Genomic DNA, 23,839 nt, shown 5'->3' with positions numbered 1-23,839 from the left:
CTCCTGCCCATAGTTGACCTGTCATGGATTCCTGTGACTCTAAGAATCAGATAGAGTGTAGGGAGTGTAGCTGTTATCAGCTTACTTTTTATAGATCTCTATCCAAGGCATGACAAAGAAGAAACAGAGAATGAGGGAGTGGTGGAGAAGGGACAAAGAGAGACAATAAGAGAGACAGAGTTAGAGAAGGGTAAAGGAGACAGGAAGAGACACAGGCAGACAGACTGACAGAGAGGAGAGACAGTGGCAGTTATTGTCCCAGAATTGGGCAGGAACAAGGGCAGGTGTAGTGGGGGTGTGATAGAGACAGTTGCTGAGGCTCCTGGATCCTATTACATGGTGATGCTTCACATGCCAAGGGTAGGAGGTGGAAGGAGGTCAGGGGACCAGGGAGGGACCGAAATGGGGAGAGAGGTCACTTACCTGGGGGGAGGGCGGAACTGCTGTCACCGGGCAGGAGTCGGTGTGTGAAGAGGACAAACTAGGGCGGAGTCTCTCTCCTGGACCAGCTTTAAAGACTTAGGGCACAATGCCAGTCACAGCTAGAGCCATGGATTCCGGGTGGCTCCTTCTTCTTCTGGCCGCCCTCCTGGGGCTCCTGCTTCTCCTGGCATGGGATCGTGCTGCTTCCCGGAGAGGCCACCTCCCCCCAGGGCCAAGACCCTTACCTTTACTGGGCAACTTGCTGCAGTTGGATCATCATGGCCTCCTGAAATCCTTTCTGGCGGTGAGGACCAACAGAACTATGTGGTTGGGCATGCCTGGGTGAGCACTTGGAGGTTGGAGTGATGCTGTCTGCCTCAGTTTCCTTAACATCTCTCCATAATGAGAGATGTGTGCTTGGAAATCACTCACTGGAAAAGAAGTAGGGGAGAGTGTAATGAACTAGTGCCTTCCCTGGGGTCTGAGGGAAGTGTCCTTCCTAACTCCCTTTTTTTTTTTTTGGAATACATGCTCTGAGATCACTCATGATTGGAAATGTGGGGAAAAGTTCAGTAATTGTGGGAAGGAAGGGTAAGGTTCTTTCTGGAGGGAACAGACCCTCTAGAAGTGGGGAAGTAAAGTGGGTAGAGAATTGAATCACTCCTGTTTTCTTTTTTACCTGCTCTTTGGTGAGGGATAAACACTTTGAGTTCTATCATTCAGAGTGGTATGTGGGTATTGGAATTGGAAGAGAGTTTTTATTGGGGTGTGTGTGAAGAGGAGAGTCCTATTCATTCTCTTCTTCAGTTTCCCTGTTCTTGCTTCTTAAAACAAAATGAAACCAAATGTGGGTGCATTTTCCCTTTCAGAGGGAAGGGAAATCAGGGTCTATGTTTCTATGAGCTTTTCAAGGGAGGGTGGAGGGTATCTGCACTACCTGCTGCTTCTGGGGAAAGTTAGAAGCATTGTCTACAAGACTTCCAGCTGTGCCTTCCATAGGGATGGGAGGGGGGGTGTTGTGGGGATGGACATAGTGACATCTGGATTCCACATCATCCCTCCCACTGTCCACCAGGGATGGTCCCTAGAGCTCTGTCCTTCCACCCCAACCAGAGTCCTTGTTGGGGGATCCAGGAACAAGGTAGTTTGAAGGAAAATGTAGGGAGGGGAAGAGAGCCTTCAATCTCTCTTTTTTCTTCTCTTTTTAAATGCTTTATTGATTCTCTTAATATTTATTAATTTTGCTACATTTTTGAGTTCTGAATTGTCTCCCTCCCTTCCTCCCAACACATTAGAGAAGATCAACTCTAAATGTATATATTTAGCATATATGTATATATAGCATATGTCTATATATGTTGCATTTTCCTTCGTAAGCCCTTTATAGGAAAGATCACATCACTCAAAATAGCTTAGTCATTTGCTGTTACTGTTCAAACAATGTTGCTGTCACTATATACACTGTTCTCTTGGTTCTGTTCATTTCACTCTGTATTAGTTCATGCAAGTCTTTCCATGTTTTTCTAAAACCAGCTTGCTTGTCATTTCTTACAGCACAGTGGTATTCTGTCACAATCACTTCCCACAACTTATTCAGCTATTCCCCAAATGAGGGACATTCCTTCAGTTTCCAGTGCTTTGTCACAACAAAGAGAGTGGCTATAAATATTTTAGAATAAAGAGACTCTTTTCTCTTTTTCCTAATCACCTTGGAAAGCAGACCTAATAGTGGTATTGCTGGGGTCAAAGGATATACACAATTTTGGGGTATAATCCCAGATTGCTTTCCAAAGTGGTTGGATCAGTTCATAGTTCCACCAATTGCATCAGTACTCAATTTTCCCACATCCCTTCCAACATTTGTCATTTTGCCCTTTTGTTGTTTTAGCCAATGTGATATGACCACATGTGATTTCTTCTTCCAAAAACTACGTGTTCATATCATTTGACCACTTCTCAATTGGGGACTGACTCAACTTCTTATAATTTCACCCAACGTTTGAGATATGAAGCTTTTATCTGAGAAACTGGCTATAAATTTCCCCCAATCCCCAATTTTCTGCTTTCCTTCTACTCTTGGCCATATGGTTTTGTTAATAGAAAACCTTTTAAAATGTAATGTAAACAGAATGATCCCCTTTACACCTCATAATGATATCTAACTCTTGTCTGTTCATATTTTCCCCTTTATTCATAAATCTAATATGTAATATGTTCTATGCTTTTCTAATTTTCTTTTTATTTTTTCTGAAAAAAGTATTTTATTTTTTTCAGTTACATGTAAAGATAGTTCTCAACATTTGTTTATAAAAGCTTTCCAATTTCAGATTTTTCTCCCTCCCTCTCCTCCCCTCCCCTCCCCTAGATAGCAGGTAATCTGATATAGGTTATATTTATAATAACATTAAACATATTTCTGTATTAGTCATGTTATAAGAGAAGAATAAGAGCAATGAGGAAAAACCTCAAAATAGAAAAACAACAGCACCCAAAACAAAAGAAATCGTATGGTTCAATCAGCATCTATACTCCACAGTTCTTTTTTCCCCCTGGATTTGGAGATCCCCTTCCATCATGAGTACCCTGGAACTCTCCTGTACCATTGCATTGGTGAGAAGAATCTAGTCCATCACAGTTGATTAACAGACAATGTTGATGATACTGTGAACAATGTTCGTCTGGTTCTGCTCATCTCACTCATCATCAGTTCATGCAAGTCCTTCCAGGTTTCTCTGAACTCCTCCTGCTCATCATTTCTTATCACAACTTGTTCAGTCATTCCCCAATTGATGTGCAACCCCTCAATTTCCAATTCCTTGCCCCCACAAAAAGAGCAGCTATAAATATTTTTGTATATGTGGGTCCTTTTCCTTTTTTATGATCTCTTTGCGAAAAAGACCCAATAGTGGTATTTCTGGGTCAAAGGGTATGCACAGCTTTATAGTCCTTTGGGCACAATTCCAAATTGCTCTCCAGAATGGTTGGATCAGTTCACAGCTCCACCAACAATGCATTAGTGTTCCAATTTTCCCACAGCTTCTCCAACATTTATTATTTTCCTTTTTTGTCATATTAGCCAATCTGATAGGTGTCCGGTGGTACCTCAGAGTTGTTTTAATTTGCATCTCTCTAATCAATAGTGATTTAGAGCATTTTTTCATATGAGGATAGATAGCTTTGATTTCTTCACCAGAAAGACCATTTCTCAATTGGGGAATGACTTGGATTCATTTAAATTAGATTTAGTTCCCTATATATTTTAGAAATGAGACCTTTATCAGAAGTACTGGCCTGGGCAGCTAGGTGGCACAGTGGATAGAGCACCGGCCCCGGATTCAGGAGGACCTGAGTTCAAATCTGGCCTCAGAAACTCTATACTTACTAGCTGTGTGACCCTAGGCAAGTCACTTAACCCCAATTGCCTCACAAAAAAAAAAGAAAAAAAAAGAAGTATTGGCCATAAAAATTGTTTCCCAGCTTTCTGCATCCCTTCTAATTTTGGATGCATTGCTTCTGTTTGTACAAAAACTTTTTAATTTTACGTAATCAAAGTCATCCATTTTGCATTTCATAAAATTCTCTATCTCTTGTTTGGTCATAAACTGCTCTCCTTTCCAAAGATCTGAAAGGTAGACTATTCCTTTTTCTCCTAATTTACCTATGGTTTTACCTCTTATGTCTAAATCATGTACCCATTTTGACCTTATTTTAGTATAAGATGTAAGATGTTGGTCTATGCCTAATTTCTGCCAAACTTCCTTCCAGTTTTCCCAGCAGATTTTGTCAAATATTGAGTTCCTATCCCAGAAGCTGGAGTCTTTGGGTTTATTAAACACTACATTAGTAATGTCATTTACTACTGTGTCTCCTGTGCCTAGCCTATTCCATTGGTCCTCCACTCTATTTCTTAGCCAGTACCAGATAGTTTTGATGACTGCTGCTTTATAGTAAAGCTCCAGATTTGGTATAGCTAACCCACCTTCCTGTGATTTTTTTCATTATTTCCCTTCATATTCTTGACTTTTTGTTTTTCCAGATGAATTTTGTAATTATTTTTTCTAGCTCTATAAAATAATTTTTAGGTAGTCTGATTGGTATGGCACTGAATAAGTACATTAATTGAGGTAGAATTGTCATTTTTACTATATTAGCTCTGCCTATCCATGAACAATTGATATCTTTCCAATTATTTAGATCTGATTTGATTTGTGTGAAAAGTGTTTGGTAATTGTGTTCATAGAGTTCCTGGGTTTGCCTTGGCAAGTAGACTCCCAAGTATTTTATATTATCTACCATTACTTGAAATGGAATTTCTCTTTCTATCTCTTGCTGCTAGACTTTGTTGGTCATGGATAGAAATACTGTTGTTTTATGTGGATTTATTTTATATCCTGCTACTTTGCTAAAGTTGTTAATTATTTCAAGTAATTTTTGAGTTGATTCTCTAGGATTCTCTAAGTATACCATCATATCATCTGCAAAGAGTGATAGTTTGTTGTTGTTGTGTTTTTTTTTTTGAGGGGCAATGAGGGTTAAGTGACTTGCCCAGGGTCACACAGCTAGTAAGTGTCAAGTGTCTGAGGCTGCATTTGAACTCAGGTACTCCTGAATCCAGGGCCGGTTCTTTATCCACTGCGCTACCTAGCTGCCTCAAGAGTGATAGTTTTGTTTCCTCCTTGCCTATTCTAATTCCTTTAATTCCTTTTTCTTCTCTGATTGCTAATACTAACATTTCTAGTACAATATTGAATAATAGAGATGATAATGGACATCCGTGTTTCACCCCTTATCTTATTGGAAAGGCCTCTAACTTATCTCCATTACATATAATGCTTGATGATGGTTTTAGGTAGATACTGCTTATTATTTTAAGGAAAGCTCCACCTATTCCTAAGCTCTCTAGTGTTTTTATTAGGAATGGGTGCTGTATTTTGTCAAAAGCTTTCTTTGCATCTATTGAGATAATCATATGATTTTGGTTAGTTTTGTTACTGATATGGTTGATTATGTTGATAGTTTTCCTAATGTGGAACTAGCCCTGCATTCCTGGTATAAATTCCACCTGGTCATAATGTATTATCCTGGTGATCACTTGCTGTAATCTCCTTACTAATATCTTATTTAAGATTTTAGCATCAATATATTCATTAGGGAAATTGGTCTATAATTTTCTTTCTCTGTTTTGGCTCTGCCTGGTTTGGGTATCACCACCATATTTGTGTCATAAAACGAATTTGGTAGGACTCCTTCACTTATTTTTCCAAATAATTTGTATAATATTGGAATTAATTGTTCTTTTTTTTAAAGAAATTTTTGTGTGTGTGTGAGGCAGTTGGGGTTAAGTGACTTGCCATGGGTCACACAGCTAGTAAGTGTCAAGGGTATGAGGCTGGATTTGAACTCAGGTCCTCCTGAATCCAGGGCCAGTGCTCTATCCACTGTGCCACCTAGATGCCCCTATTAATTGTTCTTTAAATGTTTGGTAGAATTCACCTGTAAACCCATCTGGCCCTGGGATTTTTTCTTAGGGAGTTCATTAATGGCTTGTTCAATTTCTTTTTCTAATATGGGCTTATTTAAGGATTTATTTCCTCTTCAGTTAACCTGGGCAGTTTGTATTTTTGTAAGTATTTATCCATTTCATTTAGATTGTCAAATTTATTGGTATACAGTTAGGCAAAATAATTCCTAATTATTGATTTAATTTCTACTTCATTGGTGGTAACATCACCCCTTTCATTTTTGATACTTGTAATTTGGTTTTCTCTGTTCTTTTTTTTAAATCAAATTAACCAATATTTTATTTATTTTATTAGTTTTTTCATAAAACCAGCTCTTAATTTTATTGATTAATTCAATAGTTTTCTTACTTTCAATTTTATTAATTTTTCCTTTAATTTTCAGGATTTCTAGTTTAGTATCTAATTAGGGATTTCTAATTTGTTCTTTTTATAGCTTTTTAAGTTGCATGCCCAATTCATTGATCTCCTCTTTCTCTTTTTTATTCATGTAAGCAGTTAGAGCTATAAATTTTCCCCTAAGAACTGCTTTGGCTGCATCCCATAGATTTTGGTATGTTGTCTCATTATTGTCATTCTCCTGGATAAAGTTATTGATTGTTTCTATGATTTGTTGTTTGACCCATTCATTCTTTTTTTTTAAAAGGCAATTGGGGTTAAGTGACTTGTCCAGGATCACACAGCTAGTAACTGTCAAGTGTCTTAGGCTGGATTTGAACTCAGGTCCTCCTGAATCCAGGGCTCTATCCACTGCGTCACCAAGCTGCCCCCACATTCATTCTTTAGAATGAAATTATTTAGTTTCCAATTGATTTTCAATCTACTTTACCATGGCTCTTTCTTACATGTAATTTTTATTGCATCATGATCTGAGAAGGATGCATTTACTATTTCTGCCTTTCTACATTTGACTATGATGTTTTTGTGCCTTAATACATGGTCAATTTTTGAAAATGTGCCATGTACTGAGGAGAAAAAGGTATATTCCTTTCTATCTCCATTCAATTTTCTCTAGACATCTATCATGTCTAACTTTTCTAGTATTCTATTCACCTCTTTCACTTCTTTCTGCTTTATTTTGTGGCTAGATTTATCTAATTTTGAGAGGGGAAGATTCAGATCCCCCACTAGTATAGTATTACTGTCTATTTCCTCTTGTAACTCATTTAACTTCTCCCCTCTAAGAATTTGGATGCTATACCACTTGGTGCATACATATTTAATATTGATATTGCTTCATTATCTATAGTACCTTTTAGCAAGATGTAGTTTCCTTCCTTATCTGTTTTTTTTTTTAAAGTGAGGCAATTGGGGTTAAGTGACTTGCCCAGGGTCACACAGCTAGTAAGTGTTAAGTGTCTGAGGCCGGATTTGAACTCAGGTACTCCTGACTCCAGGGCCGGTGCTCTATCCACTGTGCCACCTAGCTGCCCCTTCCTTATCTCTTTTAATGAGATCTATTTTTGCCTGTGCTTTGTCTGAGATAAGGATTGCTACCTCTGCTTTTTTTTTTTTTACTTTAGCTGAAGCATAATATATTCCGCTCCAGCCTTTTACTTTTATTCTGTGTGTATCTCTCTGCTTTAAATGTATTTCTTGTAAACAGCATATTGTAGAATTCTGGTTTTTAATCCACTCTGCTATTCGCTTCCGTTTTATGGCAGAGTTCATCCCATTCACATTCACAGTTATTATTATTGTCTATTCCCCTCCATTCTATTTACCCCCTTTGTACTCCCCCTCTTCTTTCACCCTATTCCTCCTAACCAACGTTTTGCTACTTACCCCTGCCTCCCCCAATCTGCCCTCCCTTTTTATCACCCCCTCCCTTTTCTTTACCCTTTTCTCCCTTGCTTTTCCCCTCCCTTCTATCAGTCCCCCCTTCCTTTTCTCCTTTTACTTCCCTAAAGAATAGCCTAAGTTTCTTTATCCAAATGAACGTATATGTTATTCCCTCCTTGAATCAAATCTAATGAGAGTAGGTTTGAAACAATGTTCACCCCTCCTTTCTTTCCCTCTATTGTAGTAGGTTTTTTTTTATCTCTTCATATGATGTAATTCACCCCATTTCACCTCCCCTTTCCACTTCTCCCTATAAACTCCCCTTTTAACCCCTTAATTTCCTTTATGTCATCACATCAAAGACAATTTATATTTACACCCTCTGTGTATAATCCTTCTGTCTGCCCAAATACATATACAGTTCTCAAGAATTATAAGCATTATGTTCCTGTGTAGGGATGTAAACAGTTTTACCCAATTGAGAAACCTTTTTTCCCCCTGTTTACCTTTTTAAACTTCTCTTGAGTCTTGTATGTTAAGATCAAATTTTCTATTCAGATCTGGTCTTTTCATCAGGAAACCTTGAAAGCCCCCACTGTCCATCTTTTCCTCTGAAAGAGAATGCTCAGTTTTAGTGGGTAATAGATTCTTGGCTGCAATCCAAGCTCCTTTGCCTTCTGGAATATCATTTTCCAAACCTTGAGATCCTTTAATGTTGAAGTTGCTAGGTCCTGAGCAATCCTGACTGTGGCTTCATTATATTTAAATTGCTTCTTTCTGGCTGCTTGGAGTATTTTCTCCTTCACCTGATAATTCTGGAAGTGGGCTACAATATTCCTTGGAGTTTTCCTTTTGGGGTCTCTTTCAGGAGGTGATCGGTGGATTCTTTCAATGACAATTTTATTCTCTGATTCTATATCAGGGCAGTTCTCCTTAATAATTTCCTGAAATATGGTGTCTAGACTCTTTTTCTGATCATGGCTTTCAGGCAGTCCAATGATTCTCAAATTGTCTCTCCTGGATCTGTTTTCCAGATCAGTTGTCTTTCCAATGAGGTATTTCACTTTTCTTCTATTTTTTCATTCTTTTGATTCTGCTTGACTGATTCCTGCTTTTATCTGAGAAATTGGCTATAAATCTCCCCCCTCCCAATTTTCTGCTTTCCTTCTACTCTTGGCCACATGGTTTTGTTTATACAAAACATTTTTTAATTTAATGTAAACAGAATGATCCATTTTACACCCCATAATGATCTCTATCTCTTGTTTGTTCATATTTTCCCCTTATACATAAATCTAATAGGTAATATGTTCTATGCTCTTCTAGTTTTGTTATGATAGCTCCTTTTATGGCTAGGTCATGTATTCACTTTGACTTCAACCTGGTAAATGGTGTAAGACATTTGTCTATACCTAGTTTCTGCCTAATTGCTTTCCAGGTTTCTCAGCAACTTTGTGCCAAGTACTGAGTTCTTATCCCCAAATCTTAGTTCTTTATGTTTTTCAAAGTTTATTTTACAAGATATTTATTAGCTTGTATTGTATGCCTAACCTATTCCAGTATCTGTCATTCTATTTTTTAGCCAGTACCTGATAGTTTTGATAATTGTCACCTTAAAATACAGTTTAATGCCTTGTACTCCTTCTTTTGCATTTTTCATTAATTCCTTTGGTATTATTAAACTTTTGTTCTTCCAAATAAGTTTTGCTATATTTTCTAGTTCAACAAAATCCTTTTTTATAGTTTAATCAGAATGATACTGAATAAGGAGTTAAGTTTAAGTACAATTGTCATTTTTATTATATTAACTGAGCCCTGTCTCTTTCTTAATGTCACTGTCATTTCCTAAGGAAGTGAAATCAAAGCAAATGGGAGATTGGAGTCTTATGTGTTAGGAGAAGATATGAGCTGCCAGGGATGGAGGGAAGGAAGATTATCCTACTTTTTGAGGAACTCCTCCTATAAGTCTGACCAGATATCAACAATTTACCTGACTACCAGTGAAGCATTGGGCTAGAGCCTGGGGAAGGCTGCCACTGATGCTCAGTTGGCAGGGTGGGGTGGAGCTAGGGGTGTTATTCAAGGGTAATCTTAGAAGCATAGAAAATCAGAGCTAGAAGGGCCTTTGAAACATAGAATGCCAGATGTAGAAGGGCCCTTTGAAGGTAGATAATAGAATTTCAGAGCTGGATGAGACCTTGGCTCAAACAATGTCAGGAATTGGGAGGGATGTTAAGACATGGAATGTGAGATCTGGGAGGGACCTTAGAACATAGAACTTAGAAGTTTAGAGCTAAAAGGGGCCTTATACAGGTTCTATTTTAAATATATACCCCTCTTATACAGTGGGGGAATGCATTATGTCAACTGGGATCTAATGGGTTGGGGTTTTTCCACAGTTTCGGGACAAGTACGGGGATGTTTTTACTGTCTACCTGGGCTCCCGACCTGTGGTTGTGCTATGTGGGCCTGAGGCTGTGAAGGAGGCCCTGGTGGAGAAGGCTGAGGAGTTCAGTGGCCGAGGACCAGTTGCCATAGTTCATTCAGTCTTCCAGGGGCATGGTGAGTAGGCCAGGCCATGACAGGGGTTGGGGAAGAGGGACAAGGTGGTGGTAAGGCTCAGGGAAGGGGGACTTCAGACTCTGAGGATCAGAGAAGGAGATAGGTAGGGGCTGAAGATAAAGAGAGGAGGATCAGGGTAGGCTGAGGAGGAAGATTAGAATGTAGAGGAATGAGAATAAGGGAAGAGAGATTTGAGGAAGGAAGGGTGTGAGAAGGGCAGGGTTCCAAACTCCATCTCCTTTTGCCTTTAGGGGTTGTCTTTGCCAATGGTGATACATGGAAGACCTTGCGTCGATTCTCCCTGGCCACTCTTCGGGATTTTGGAATGGGGAAGAGAAGCATTGAAGAACGGATTCAAGAGGAGGCCCAGTGCTTGGTTGAGGAGCTCCGGAGTTCCCAGGGTGAGAAAAAGGATGCAGGGACAAGTAGAAAGAGAGAGAGAGAGAGAGAGAGAGAGAGAGAGAGAGAGAGAGAGAGAGAGAGAGAGACTGAGACCGAGACTGAGACAGAGACAGTCAGGAATAGCCAGACATACACACACACACACACACACACACAGACAGACATAGAGATAGTCAAAGAGACTAGAGAGAGAGAGAGAGAGAGAGAGAGAGAGAGAGAGAGAAACATCCAGAGAGACATAATGAGAGCAGCAGGGATTGGCCCAGAGAGAAAAGTTGAATAAAAGAACAAAACAGAACCTGACCACCAGGGAAGCATAAAGGATTGGGGCTGGACCCTGGGGGAGGGAAGGAACTTCCTTTCCCCAGATGCTGAGTGGGGGTGATTGTGGTGGTGGTGGTAGTGGCTGGCACAATCTTAGAAGCATAGCAAATATACAGAGGTGGAAACATGGAAAAAGGAAGAAATAGGAAACAGAGAGGAAGCAGAGACACTGGAGACACAGGAGCTTCTCACTGTCCCCCTGAACCTCTTCCCTCCACTCCTCTCCCATTCCTTCCATTCTATTTGAAATTTTTTTTTTTGGGTGGGGCAATGAGGGTTAAGTGACTTGCCCAGGGTCACACAGCTAGTAAGTATCAAGTGTCTGAGGCTCGATTTGAACTCAGGTCCTCCTGAATCCAGGGCCAGCACTTTATCCACTGTGCCACCTAGCTGCCCCACCTCCATTCTATTCTGTTCTCTTCTTTCCCCAGGATCCCTATTGGACCCCACCTTCCTCTACCACTCCATCACGGCCAACATCATCTGCTCCATTGTGTTTGGTGAACGCTTCTCATATCATGATGACCAGTTCCAGATGCTGTTGGAAAAGCTCAATGATACATTTGCCCTTGCAAGCTCTGCCTGGGGCCAGGTGGGGCTTGGGGCCCCAGGGAGAGGCTGACACTGGGGAGAGAGAGAGGAGGACCCAGGAAGAGACACAGAAGAATAGAGGGCCTTTGAGGGCATTAGAGCACAGGGACATGGAGAAGGGACACAGGGAGGGAGGACACAGGGGAAGGAAAACAGGGAAACAGATGTTAGGGATACAGGAAGGAGGGGGAACAAGCAAATAGGGAGGGGGAAGACATAGGGAGCAGGTACATTTCAGGAGTAACAGAGGGAGGGTGGCTCAGGGCCTGTGGAAGTCAGGGTGGGGGTTCATTCTATTCTATCTTTCCCTCTTCCCCCACATCAGCTGTTTGAGCTGTTCTCAGGTTTCCTGAAGTTCATTCCTGGTCCCCATCAGCGGGCCCACAACAACCTGACATTCATCAATGCCTACATTGCTGCCAATGTGGAGAAGCACAAAGAGAGCTTGGACCCCAATGCCCCTCGAGACTTCATTGATGTCTACCTGCTCCGTATGGAGAAGGTGAGCAATCCCTTCCCTCCCCTCCAAGTACTCTGTGTGTGTGTGTGTGTGTGTGTGTGTGTGTGTGTGTGAGAGAGAGAGAGAGAGAGAGAGAGAGAGAGAGAGAGAGAGAGAGAGAGAGAGAGAGAGAGAGAGAAGAGAATGGGGGGTGAGGGAGGGATAGGGAGAAAATGAAATCTGAATGTTTTCTTGGTGAAATTTGGTGGCCACTACCCCTTCTCCTTGTGGAGTAGGGACAGAGAGAAGGAGAGAGGTGAAAAGATTTTGATAGAAGGAATGGGAGAGGGGCAGCTAGGTGGCACAGTGGATAGAGCACAGGCTCTGGAATCTGGAGTACCTGAGTTCAAATCTGGCCTCAGACACTTGACACTTACTAGCTGTGTGACCCTAGGCAAGTCACTTAACCCCTATTGCATCACAAAAAAAGAAAGAATGGGAGCTATAGAAGGAAAGGAAGACAGAGAATGAGCAACAGAGATGAGAAAAGGAAGAAGGGATAAATGCAGTGAGGGAAAAAGACAGACAGAGGGTTTTCCCAAGGATCTTTCTGTTCTGAGTCACCCTCTCTCACCTTTCTCCTCCTCTCCCTTTCCTCCTCAGTGCTTTAATTAACTGCTCTATTACTGTCCCAAGGTTAAATGACCACTTCTTCATAGAGAATCTCTTCTGAGCTCCAGCGCCACATTTCCAAGTGCCTGCTGGACAGCTCTTTCTGCAGCTATGATCCCATAGGCACTTCAGAGTGTAAGCTCCTCAACTAGATTGTAAGCACCTTGAGGGCAGGGACTGTCTTCTGCCTCTTTTAGTATCCCTAGTGCTTAGTACAGTGCCTGGCACATAGTAGGTGCTTGATAAATGTTTATTCAATAAAAGAATGAAGATATCAAAAAAGGACTTCACATCCTGGATTCTCTCTTCCCAACCTATCCATCCTCCAATCTCTAGTATTTCTATGGATGGCATCATCACTTTCCAGCTATCCCTGTTTCCAGTGTTAGAGTTAGCCTTGACCCTTAATTCTTCCTTGCACCTCTTGTTCAATCAGGTTCCAAGTCTGGTCATTTCACCCTCAATGGCAACTAAGTACTAAGTTCCACTCACATGGTCTCTACTCTAGTTCAAGTCCTTAGCACCTCTTATCTGGTTTAGTTCAATGACTGCTTAATTAGCCTCCCTACTCCTAATTTCCCATCTCTCTAATCTAGCCTCCAGTCAGTGGTCAATAAATATTTATTAAGTACCTACTCTATGTTAGGCACTGTGCTAAGCACAGGGGATACAAAAAGAGGCAAAAATATAATACTTGTTCGCAAGGAGCTTGCCATTTAATGGACCTTCACAGCTGCTAAACTGATATTCCTAAAACAGATCTGACTCTGTTCTCTCTACAAAAACCTTCATGGGCTTCCTATCGACATTAGAATAAAGTAAAAAAAAACCCAAACATCAAAAAACAAACAAACCACAACCCTCAGTCTGGCACCTAAATCCCTACACAGCCTGGCTCTCTTTTCAGTTTTCTCTTACGTTTTCCCCCTTTGAACTTCCTATTCCAGTCAACCTGACCTTCAAACTCTCCTCTTCATGCTCACAGCAGATTCCATATCCTGCCTCCTTGCTTTTGCTCAAGCTGTCCACCATGCCAGGAATGCCTTCTCTCTGTTCCTCTGCCTTAGTTAGCTTCATAGCCCTGTTCAGATGCTAATTCTTACTTGAGGGATTGCCTTCCATCCCTAGTTGTTTATGCTACCTCCTTCTTGAAATTACTTCATAGTACTTTGTATATAGACTTTGTTTTTATTTATTTGTGTCTGTGTTCTATCCTTCTTATCCCCAAGTGGAATCTAAACTCCCCAAGGAGGTTGTTTTGTTTTTGTCTTGATATTCTCAGCATCTGACATGATGTCTTTCACTACTTTTTGAGCACAATTCATGCTACTTGAATTCAATTGAGAGAGAGAAGCAGTGTGGTTCCCTGAAAAGAGCATTGGATGTGGATTAAAATTCCACCTTTATCATTTACTACCTGTGTAAGCAAAGAGAAGTCCTTTTGGTTCTCTGGGCCTCAGTTTTGTCACATGTAAGCTGAGGGATTGGGACTAAGTGCCCTCTAAGGTTCTTTCTTGCTTAGTACCTATGGACTAGAAATAAAGGGGCCACAGGTGGGGGCAAAGAGACAGAAAAGGAGGGAGCCAGGGAAAGATGAACACAATGGGAGATGAAAAGGCATAAGGAGCGGAAAACAGAGAAGAGGCAGAGAGGGACATGGTGTATGTGTATGTATGTATGTATGTGTGTGTGTGTGTGTGTGTGTGTGTGTGTAGACAGCAAAGGAGAACCCAAGAGTCAGAACGAGGTAAAAATAAAGGATCAGAGAGACAGATGGATGGAGACAAAGGAAGAGGTTACAAAGAGGGGGAAAGAAGGAGGAGGAGATTGGAAGAAAAAAGGAGAGAAAGAGACAGAGACCAAGATGGGGGGATTTAGAGAGATCAAAATATCTAGAGACTGAGCTTTAGTGATAGATGAGAAGAGACAGGGAGACTCAGGCATATGGAAGGAGAGGCTCTGAGGACAATCTGTAGTCTCCTGCTCCTCTAACTATCTTTCTCCTTGCCTTCCTCCTTCTTTTCCCTAGGAAAAGGGAGTTGCTAGCACTGAGTTCCACTACAAAAACCTCATCCTCACTGTCTTGTCACTGTTCTTTGCGGGCACTGAGACAACCAGTACCACCTTGCGCTATGGCTACCTCCTGCTCCTCAAATACCCCTGGGTGGCAGGTGGGTAAATGGGGGCAGCTCCAGGGAGTGGTCCTTCTGCCCAGAGATTGTATCCAAGCAAAGCCTTTGGGTGAAGGTGGAGATCAGATGGAAGGAAGGAGCCTGTTGTAATTGGTAACAAGGAGATAGGCCAGAGAGGACTTTTCTTCAGGTGCAGTTCCTAAGCTTCTATCTCTGGCAAAGGACTCTGAGGAATGAGTCAAGGGGTGAGTGATATATGGTCACTTTCCCTGATTGTTCTCTTGTGCTATGAATAATTTTCATCAGCTCAATCTCCCCCATGGGAAAGTATCATTTAAGGATTCCTTACAGCTATTTGGGCCCCCATCTAAATGGATAAATTCACTGTTATGTAATGCATACACACACACAGACACACACACATGTGTGTGCATATACATATACAGACACACACATATGTAGTTTTCCTTCTGGGGCCCTTCCTATGAATTGCCTTTATATGTCTCTTCCTCTGCCCCAGAGAAAGTCCAGGAGGAGATTGACCAGGTCATTGGGAAGGACCGTCCTCCAGAACTCAAGGATCGAGCCAAAATGCCCTACACAGATGCTGTGATCCACGAGGTCCAGAGATTCAGTGACCTCCTCCCTCTGAGTGTGCCCCATTGTGTGACACAGGACACCTCCTTCAGGGGCTACTTCATTCCCAAGGTGAGACCAATAGCATCCTCAGGATCTTTTGAGCTATTCACTTCTAACTCTTATAAAGGAACTCAAGATCCCATGGAAACCATGGTTAAAGGACTCCATCCTAGGTTGAGGGGGCCTGTCTGTGTCCCTTAGAACACAAAATGTCAAACCTGGAAGGATGCTTAGGACACAGAAAATAGGATATTAGAATTCTAAGGGCTCTGAGAAGATAGAACAGAAGATGGCAGAGCTGAAAGGAAACTTAGAACAAAGAAAGAGAATGCTAGAATCTGGAGAGTTCTTTAGTTATTGAGTATATAGATTTCCAGAGTTAGAAAGCTCATTGAAAATAGAATGTTGGCATTCTGAGAACTCATAAAGAAGAAAAGATAGAATGTTGATACTGCTGGGAATCCTGGAGATCCATTCCGTGGCATTCATTTTATAGGGGAAGAAATTGAATTCTGGAGGGAAGAGAATTTAACAGTAAGATTGTATCCATTTAAAAACTGCTTTCTCTCATTGGTTTAATATAGATATATTATTATATAATATTTTGTCTTATAATATTATATCTTTTGTGATGTAATAGATTATATATTTTATTGTAATTGGTTGTTATGTTTTATATGCATATATATTTGTATGTATGTGTATATAGATATGTATGTATGTTTATATTTATATATATATATATAGAATGTTACTGCAAGAGCCAGAGCCAGAATTTAGGTTTTAAACACAGAATATTAGAAGGGTAGACAAAGCAGAATCCAGTGACACAGATGTTACCTCTCTATGTCTCTGTTGCCTCATCTCGACAATAGAGTTGTTGGATTTAGATAAGCACTATGCCTACGATTTTACAATCCCAGACTCCAACCATTGTTGGTCAGTGGAAACTGAGGAAACAGTGGGAAAAGTGGAAAATCAGGCAGTCTTCTTGTCCCTGCCTCCTTCCCCAAGGGTCTAAGCTCTGTTGTGCCTCAGGGTGATCTGCCTTCCTGGTGCCTACAGTCCCTTGTGGCTTGGCCCAGCATCTCTGCAAATCTCAGCCCTCATGTGCCCTTGGCTCTAAGCCAAGCTACATGTGCCTTGCCTTGGCTTGATTCTGCTTGCTCAGGCTTTGACCTGGCTCTGGAAGGTTCTGATGGTTGGTCCTTGGATGATGGGGAAGATTTAGTAGAGCTCACTTTCCACTTCTGTTGATACTCCTCTCTTGTGGCAGGGCACTGAAGTGTTCCCTTTCCTGAGCACAGTGCTGCATGATCCCAGGTATTTTAAGAAACCTGATGCCTTTGACCCCAATCATTTCTTGGATGCTCAGGGATCTTTGAAGAAGAACGAGGCCTTTATTCCCTTCTCTTCAGGTAAGTAGTGTCCCAAAGACCCAAAAAGACTCTCCTTGGGAGCCCTTCCCTCAAGGGCCAGTTAAAGAGAAGAAGTCCTAGGCTTTCTCTGTTTATAGTCTTTCAAAAATTTTAGGCTGATCCAGGGGCTATGGGGCCATTGGTAAAGATGGGGGATATTGGATTATCTGGAACCTCAAGGTCCACAGATGTTCCCTCCATATAGACTGTGCTTCTTTTTATGTATAAATATATCTGATGTATATAATTTATATTATACAACATATTAAGCCTGTATATTATACATCATGTAATACATGTAATATAAATATCTCTTTATATTTATATTCCTTTATCATGTCTCTATGAGGAAAGCAGAATTGGAGTAGCTCAAAAGAAACATGTGATGTACAAATTTAGAGATATCTCCACTCCAGATGTTCACATGGACTATTTGTGCCCTATCTGTAGCCAGATCAGCCACAGTCTGACATACTATACCTTGTTCCCAACATAATGACTACATTTTGGTCCTCTTTGAGCATGAAGGACAACAACCAATCCCAACCTTTAATCAAGGTAGAAAAAGGAAGAATTTTGCAGAGGAAACAATATTTCTTTTTCTTTCTGTTGATCTTCACCCAAATGCCCTCCACCCTGAGTCTCTCCTTTATTTTCTGACTCCTATCATAAGAGTTTGCCAGTCTGATATCACAATTTTGGCCATGCATTTCTCCTCTCTAAGCCTTAGTGTCCCCATGAGATCAAAATTTGCTTCCTTGTATTGGGATCTCTCGCTCCCTCTTGCTTTCTTGCTGGCCTAAGTTCCAGTCTTCTCATCTTCCTCCCCCTCCTCTGAAATGACCGTGTGCAAAGCATTTCCTTTCTCTCAGCCTCAGTTCTTTCACTTGACCCAGATGATGTCTGAGGTGCCTTCCAGCTGAAGAACTGTGATCCTAAATCACTTCACTTCCTTGGGTCTCAGTTTCCTCCTTTGTAAGATGCTGGGCTTGGACTAGATGGCTGCTGAGGTCCTTTTGAGGTCTCACCCTCTGATCCTGGGAGCCTGGGAGAACACACTTACATTACTGATCTCACTTGGTGGTTGTGAAGACAGTATTTTGTGCACTTCCAAAGTGGTCCTTGGGAGGTGGGGTCCTCTTAGCAATGACCTCCATGACCCTTCTGTCTGCATCCTTAGGGAAGCGAGTGTGCTTGGGAGAGGGCATTGCCCGGATGGAGCTTTTCCTCTTCTTCACCACCATCCTGCAGAACTTCTCCCTGAGTTCCTCCAGTGCTCCTGAAGACATTGACCTGACTCCCAGGGAGAGTGGGTTAGGCAATGTGCCTCCCATCTACCAGCTTCGTTTCCTCCCCCGCTGAAGGGAGCCAAGGCCAAGGTCAAGTCCAGGGAAAGCAGGCACTGGGCCAATCTCCCTATTGTCACCAAACATAGTATGCCACAGGTCAACCAGGCTGAGCAGAGACTGGAGAGGACATAGCACCTTTTACCACCCTCAGATGAAAGAAACTTGAGCCAAGATGGGATTAGAACTACCTTTGGTTTCTTCATTGATAAAATGAATGGGTTGCCTCCAAGGTCCCTTCCAAATCTAGAGGAGATGTTCTTAGTAAGTGACTCAAACTTCCTCTTACCCCGAATATTCCCCCTGTATTCTAACTTCCTTCTTACCTGCTGCATATTCAGCCTATCCCATAAAAGGAGTCAGAAGCACCCTTCCTGCTCTTGGGTCTCAACTGGTTGATCATGAATCCCTTGTGCCAGGAGTGGGGAATCAAACCATATGATGGCAAAGAAATGGAGTGTTGGGTTTGGAGTCAGGAGACCTAGCTTTAAATCCATCCTGTGACCCTGACTTACTGAGCCTTGCAGCCAGGGAGAAAGAAGTCCCTTCAATTTCTGCACCTCAGCAAAAGGAAGATAATAATATCATTGGTACCAATCTCATGGGGATGTTCTGAAACTCAACTGTGATTATGCATGAAAAGCATCATGATTTTTTCTTGGTGGGTCCTTTGACTTTGTGGCTGAAGGCATCACCTGATATGGTCCTCAAGTCTGCAGGTACTTTCAGTTTCAAATGGTCTCAGGGAAGTGCAGGAACAACTTAGCTCCAGCAACTTGTCTGGAGTGACCCTGCCAGAGTGGTCAGAGATGGGTTTTGAGACCAGAGTCTTTGAGGCCATCTCTCATTCTGCTAGTTTTTCTATGAGAGGGTTATATAAACATCAGATTCCAGTATTCTGAGTCAGAAGGGGTCTTGCAAAGTAGAATGCTGAAAGGTTTTCTGTTCATTGGGAGTGGGGGAAGTCCTTTCAGAAATGAACTAGTCCACTCTACTCACTTGACTTTGATTCACTTCTTTGATTTAAAAAGTGATCATTAAGCACCTACTGTATGCAGAACACTATGCTAGGCACTGGACCTACAAAGATGATTCTTCCTTCCCACATTGTACTCTTCAAATAAAACATTTAAAATTGTAATGTTTAGTTTTTGCTTTTATATCCTAGTGATTTCTGAATATTGTTCCCCTTCCCCTGTTCTCATGAGCTTTTCTTTGTAACAAAGAAAATGAGTCAAGCAAATTCAAGAGACACAGGGGTCATATCTGTGACATTCCACACCAAGGGTCCTCTGCTTTTCCAAGGAAATGACAGTGGTGCATGACCTCATCTCCTCTCCAGGAGGTAATATGGGGCAGTGGGAAGAACCTTGGCTCTGGAGTCAGCAGAGCTGGGTTTGAGTCGGGCTTCTGATTTGTACTCCCTAGGGGACTTTAAGGGAATAACTTCACTGTATTAGGCCTCAGTTTCCTCATTTGTAAAATGAGGGGGTTGGATCTGAGTTCAGTGACTTCTCCGGTCCATATACTGGAAGAGCCAATGTGGGGCTTGAACTCAGCTCTCCTGGACTCTTAGGCCAGCTCTGTATCTGCTCTGTGATGTGGACCCTCTAAATGTCTTATAAATGTCAATTATTATTTTTTCAGTTCAGCAAGGACTTTGTAAAGTAACTGGAAGGGTGTTCTCCTTTATACAGTGGAAGGGACTATTAGATATGCCCTGGTCCAGAGGTGTCCTAGACATAACTGAAATTGGCTCATGAGAACCATATTGTTAATTTTTCTGTGTGAGCATTCATGCCTCAGAAAGAGTGAATACCACAATTCAGGGATTAAGTCTTTGTTTTGTGGATGGTCAACAACAGAAAAGGACGGAGCAAATCTTAATAATCATAATTTAACTTAAAATTGTGCGCCCTAGGCACACCGCCCTCTCCCCACCCCCAATTTACCAGCACACCCTGACAGTGTACTATACTCACTTGATGTGATTTCACTTCAATTCATTTCACTGCAAGAAGCATTCATAGTTCAAAAAGTGTTTATTAATCACCCACTGTATGCAAGGCACTATGCTAGTCTCTAGACACACAAAGACAGAATGAAAGTTAGTTACTGCCCTCAAGAACTTTACATTTTGCTCTGTAAATAAAACATTAAAACGTTTTACTGATGTCTTTTAAATTATAAGCTCCTTGAGGGCAGGCATTGTCTTTTTGTATCCCCAGCACTAAATACAGTGTCTGACGCATAGTAGGCACTTAATAATGTTTATTTATTGCTGAATTAGTTGGACATTATTTCCAAATGTGGCTTCTTGTCCCAACCAAGGTCTTTTCCTGTGTGTGTTTTTTTAAACCAACCCTATCACCAACCCTCCCCTTCCCTTAAACTCACTACTACGACTGAAAAAATAAAACAGCAAAAGAAAACCCTCCTATAAAACCAATATGTTCCATGAGTATGACCAAGGAAAAAGATAAGCAAAGCCCTCAAACTCGTAGATTGTCTGAAGGCTTGGGTAGAATTCTGCTCCTGTACCCTGGTCACCCCTTCCTCCCCACTGCCCATCCCCAAGGGAAGGAGATTGGTGCATACCCTCCTTGCTGCTCCAGAAGATGATGGGGGTATCATAAGAAGTATGCTAGCTAGGCAGGTAGAAGACCTGAGTTGGAATCCCATTTCTGTCCCCTGTCTTAGGAAAATCACTGGCTTTTCTGCACCTCAGTTTCATCTATAAAAGGAGAGGGTAATATCAGATGGCCTTTCAGGTCACCATTATATCCCATGATTATTTTAATTTAATTTAAAAAACTTCTGAATTTAACTGACACATAATGAAATGAATATTTCCTATGCAATATAATACAGTTATACAGGATTGCATAGAAATCCCAAATCTCTTGCTTTATCTTTTAAAAAGACAATAAACTCTACCTGTAACTTTCTCTTTATTTTTTTTCAAAATTTTTTTAATGGGGCAATTAGGGTTAAGTGACTTGCTCAGGGTCACACAGCTAGTAAGTGTCAAATGTCCAAGGCCAGATTTGAACTCAGGTCCTCCTGAATCTAGGGCTGGCGCTTTCTTCACTATGCCACCTAGCTTCCCCCAAAACGATTGCTTTTTAGAGATGACATGATGATATACTTGGAAAATACCAAAGATTCAACTAGAAAGTTAGTTGAAACAATTAATATTTTTGGCAAAATAGCAGGATATATAGTAAATGCACATAAATCATCAGCATTCCTATACATCACAAACCAAACTCTGCAAGAAGAGATAGTAAAAGGTACCCCATGTAAAATAATTCTAGACAGTATTGTGGTGATTCCAATTGTCCAACCTGTAACAAAAGTGTTTTTTATACTTTTGTTTACATAGTTCCTGGGTTCGTTTTGGTAGGGTTACTGCCAGGTATTTTATACTGTGAGAAAGAATTCATTTGAACCCTTACTCTCTTCCAATCAGTATTAATCAGTTTGATATGGTTCCATAGGGGTCGTGATTATAAGTTATGTATATGTGTCATTCCCCAATTAATAAATGATCAATGGATATGAACAGGCAGTTTTCCAATGAAGAAATCAAAACAATTTATGGTCATATGAAAAAATGCTCTAAATCATTATTTATTAGATAAATGCAAACTGAAACAACTTTGAGATGTCATTTTATACCTACCAGATTGGCTAAAATGATGGAAGGCAAAAGTGAAAAAATGTTGGAGTGGATATGGAAAAATTGGGATACTAATTCATTGTTAGGGGAATTGTGAATTGATCAAACCATTTTGTATTACATATATATATTTGTTTTTGTTTTCATAGGATTTTTAGTTACAAATTTTTCTCCCACCCTCCCTTCTCCCCAAGACAGAAAGCAATCTGATATAGGTTATATATTTGCAATCACATTAAACATATTTCTTCATTAGACATATTGTGAAAGAAGAATCAGAGCACAAGGGGAAAACCTCAGAAAAGAAGGAGAAAAAAACCAGCCCCAAAGTAGAAACAGTATGGTTCAATCTGCATTCATAAACTTCAGTTCTTTTTTCTGGATGTTGAGAACATTTTCTGACATGAAGTTCTTTAAAATTATTTTGGACTGTGATCAAACCATTTTGGAAGGCAATCTGGTATTATGTCCAAAGAGTTATTAAACTGCCTATTCTCCTTCACCCAACATACCCCCTACTAGGTCTGTTTCATACACACACACATGCACACATACATATATATGTATATATATGTTTGTGTATCCATGTATATGTATGTATATGCACACTGTTATATATACATTATATATACATAGTGTGCATGATATATATGCTATATATACATTGTGGACACTGTCTGACACACTGTACCTTGCCCCCCAACATACTGAATGGCATATTGATTCTGTTAAAAAAAAGATCTTAAATCTAATGCTGGAAGGGACTCTAAATGTCATTGATTCCAAACTTTCATTTTATTGATGAGGAAATTGAGGCCCAGTGATCAAAGAACCTAAGTAAAGTCATAGATTTAGAGCCTGAGGGGACATCAGGGACATTTGGGCCAACCTTCTTATCTTCCTTAATCTAAATTTTCATGGTAAGTGCTATATATATATATTTTTTGGTGAGGCAATTGGGGTTAAGTGACTTGCCCAGGGTCACACAGCTAGTAAGTGTTAAGTGTCTGAGGCTGGATTTGAACTCAGGTACTCCTGAATCCAGGGCCAGTGCTTTATCCACTGTGCCATCTAACTGCCCCTGGTAGGTGATATTTTAAAACTATTATTATTATTATTATTTTAAAAATCACCTGCATTTCCCCATATATCCTCCTCTCTTCCCCTACCCAGAGAGTTATTCCTTATAACAAAGTGGAAAAGGGGAAAAAAAATCACTTCCATCAAACTAACTAGCACATCAACCAAAGTCTCATAGTACTCTCATTGTACCATACTCGTAGTTGCCCTCCTCTATGAAGAAGGGAGGGAGAGATATTCTCATAACTCTTTCTGAGACCACATTTAGTCATTAGGTAAGCTCCTTTGTATCCCCAGTGTCTAGCACAGAGACTGGTAAATGGAAGAAGTATTTAATTAAACACTTCCTGATTGTGATTTCTCAACATTCCAGTTTTTTTTCCCAGAGCAATGAGGATTAAGTGACTTGCCCAGGGTCACACAGCTAATAAGTGTCAAGTGTCTGAGGCTGGCTTTGAACTCAGGTCCTCCTGAATCCAGGGCCAGTGTTTTATCCACTGCACCACCTAGCTGCCCTCAATATTCCATTTTTATGTTTTCCCCAACCCACTAATTTTTACAAGGCCCCAAAATGTCAGATGCCTTGCCCTAGGTGGCAGAGATTGTGTGGTGCAGAAGCAGCATTTGAACTCAGGTCATCTTACTCCAGATCTAATATTTTTTTTCCACAACTCCACACTGTGTGATCCTAGTGACCAGATCCCATTACTCAGCCAGCTGTGAATCCACCATGATGCTCCAGCATGTTCACGAGGATATCAAGAGAGACTTGGTTAAATACTTGGCTGATATCAATATCAATGATGTGGCAGTATATTTGGTCTGTTT

The 23,839-nt window shown here is 40.9% G+C and overlaps 1 protein-coding gene across 1 annotated transcript; it reads left to right on the top strand.

The window, feature by feature from the left end:
• Positions 1-550: 550 nt before the first annotated feature.
• LOC122751038 (cytochrome P450 2B6-like) lies at positions 551-18,918 on the top strand. The gene is made up of 9 exons (XM_043997956.1): positions 551-727; positions 10,124-10,286; positions 10,538-10,687; positions 11,444-11,604; positions 11,929-12,105; positions 14,744-14,885; positions 15,367-15,554; positions 16,762-16,903; positions 18,084-18,918. Exons 1-9 carry the CDS (start codon positions 551-553, stop codon positions 18,263-18,265), a joined length of 1,482 nt encoding a protein of 493 aa, XP_043853891.1. The 3' UTR covers positions 18,266-18,918.
• Positions 18,919-23,839: the final 4,921 nt, after the last annotated feature.

Source organism: Dromiciops gliroides, chromosome 3 (genome assembly GCF_019393635.1).
Source record: "Dromiciops gliroides isolate mDroGli1 chromosome 3, mDroGli1.pri, whole genome shotgun sequence".
Taxonomy (NCBI): Eukaryota; Metazoa; Chordata; class Mammalia; order Microbiotheria; family Microbiotheriidae; genus Dromiciops; species Dromiciops gliroides.
Note: the sequence above shows the minus strand (reverse complement) of the source record. Positions and strands in the feature narration are given on the sequence as shown.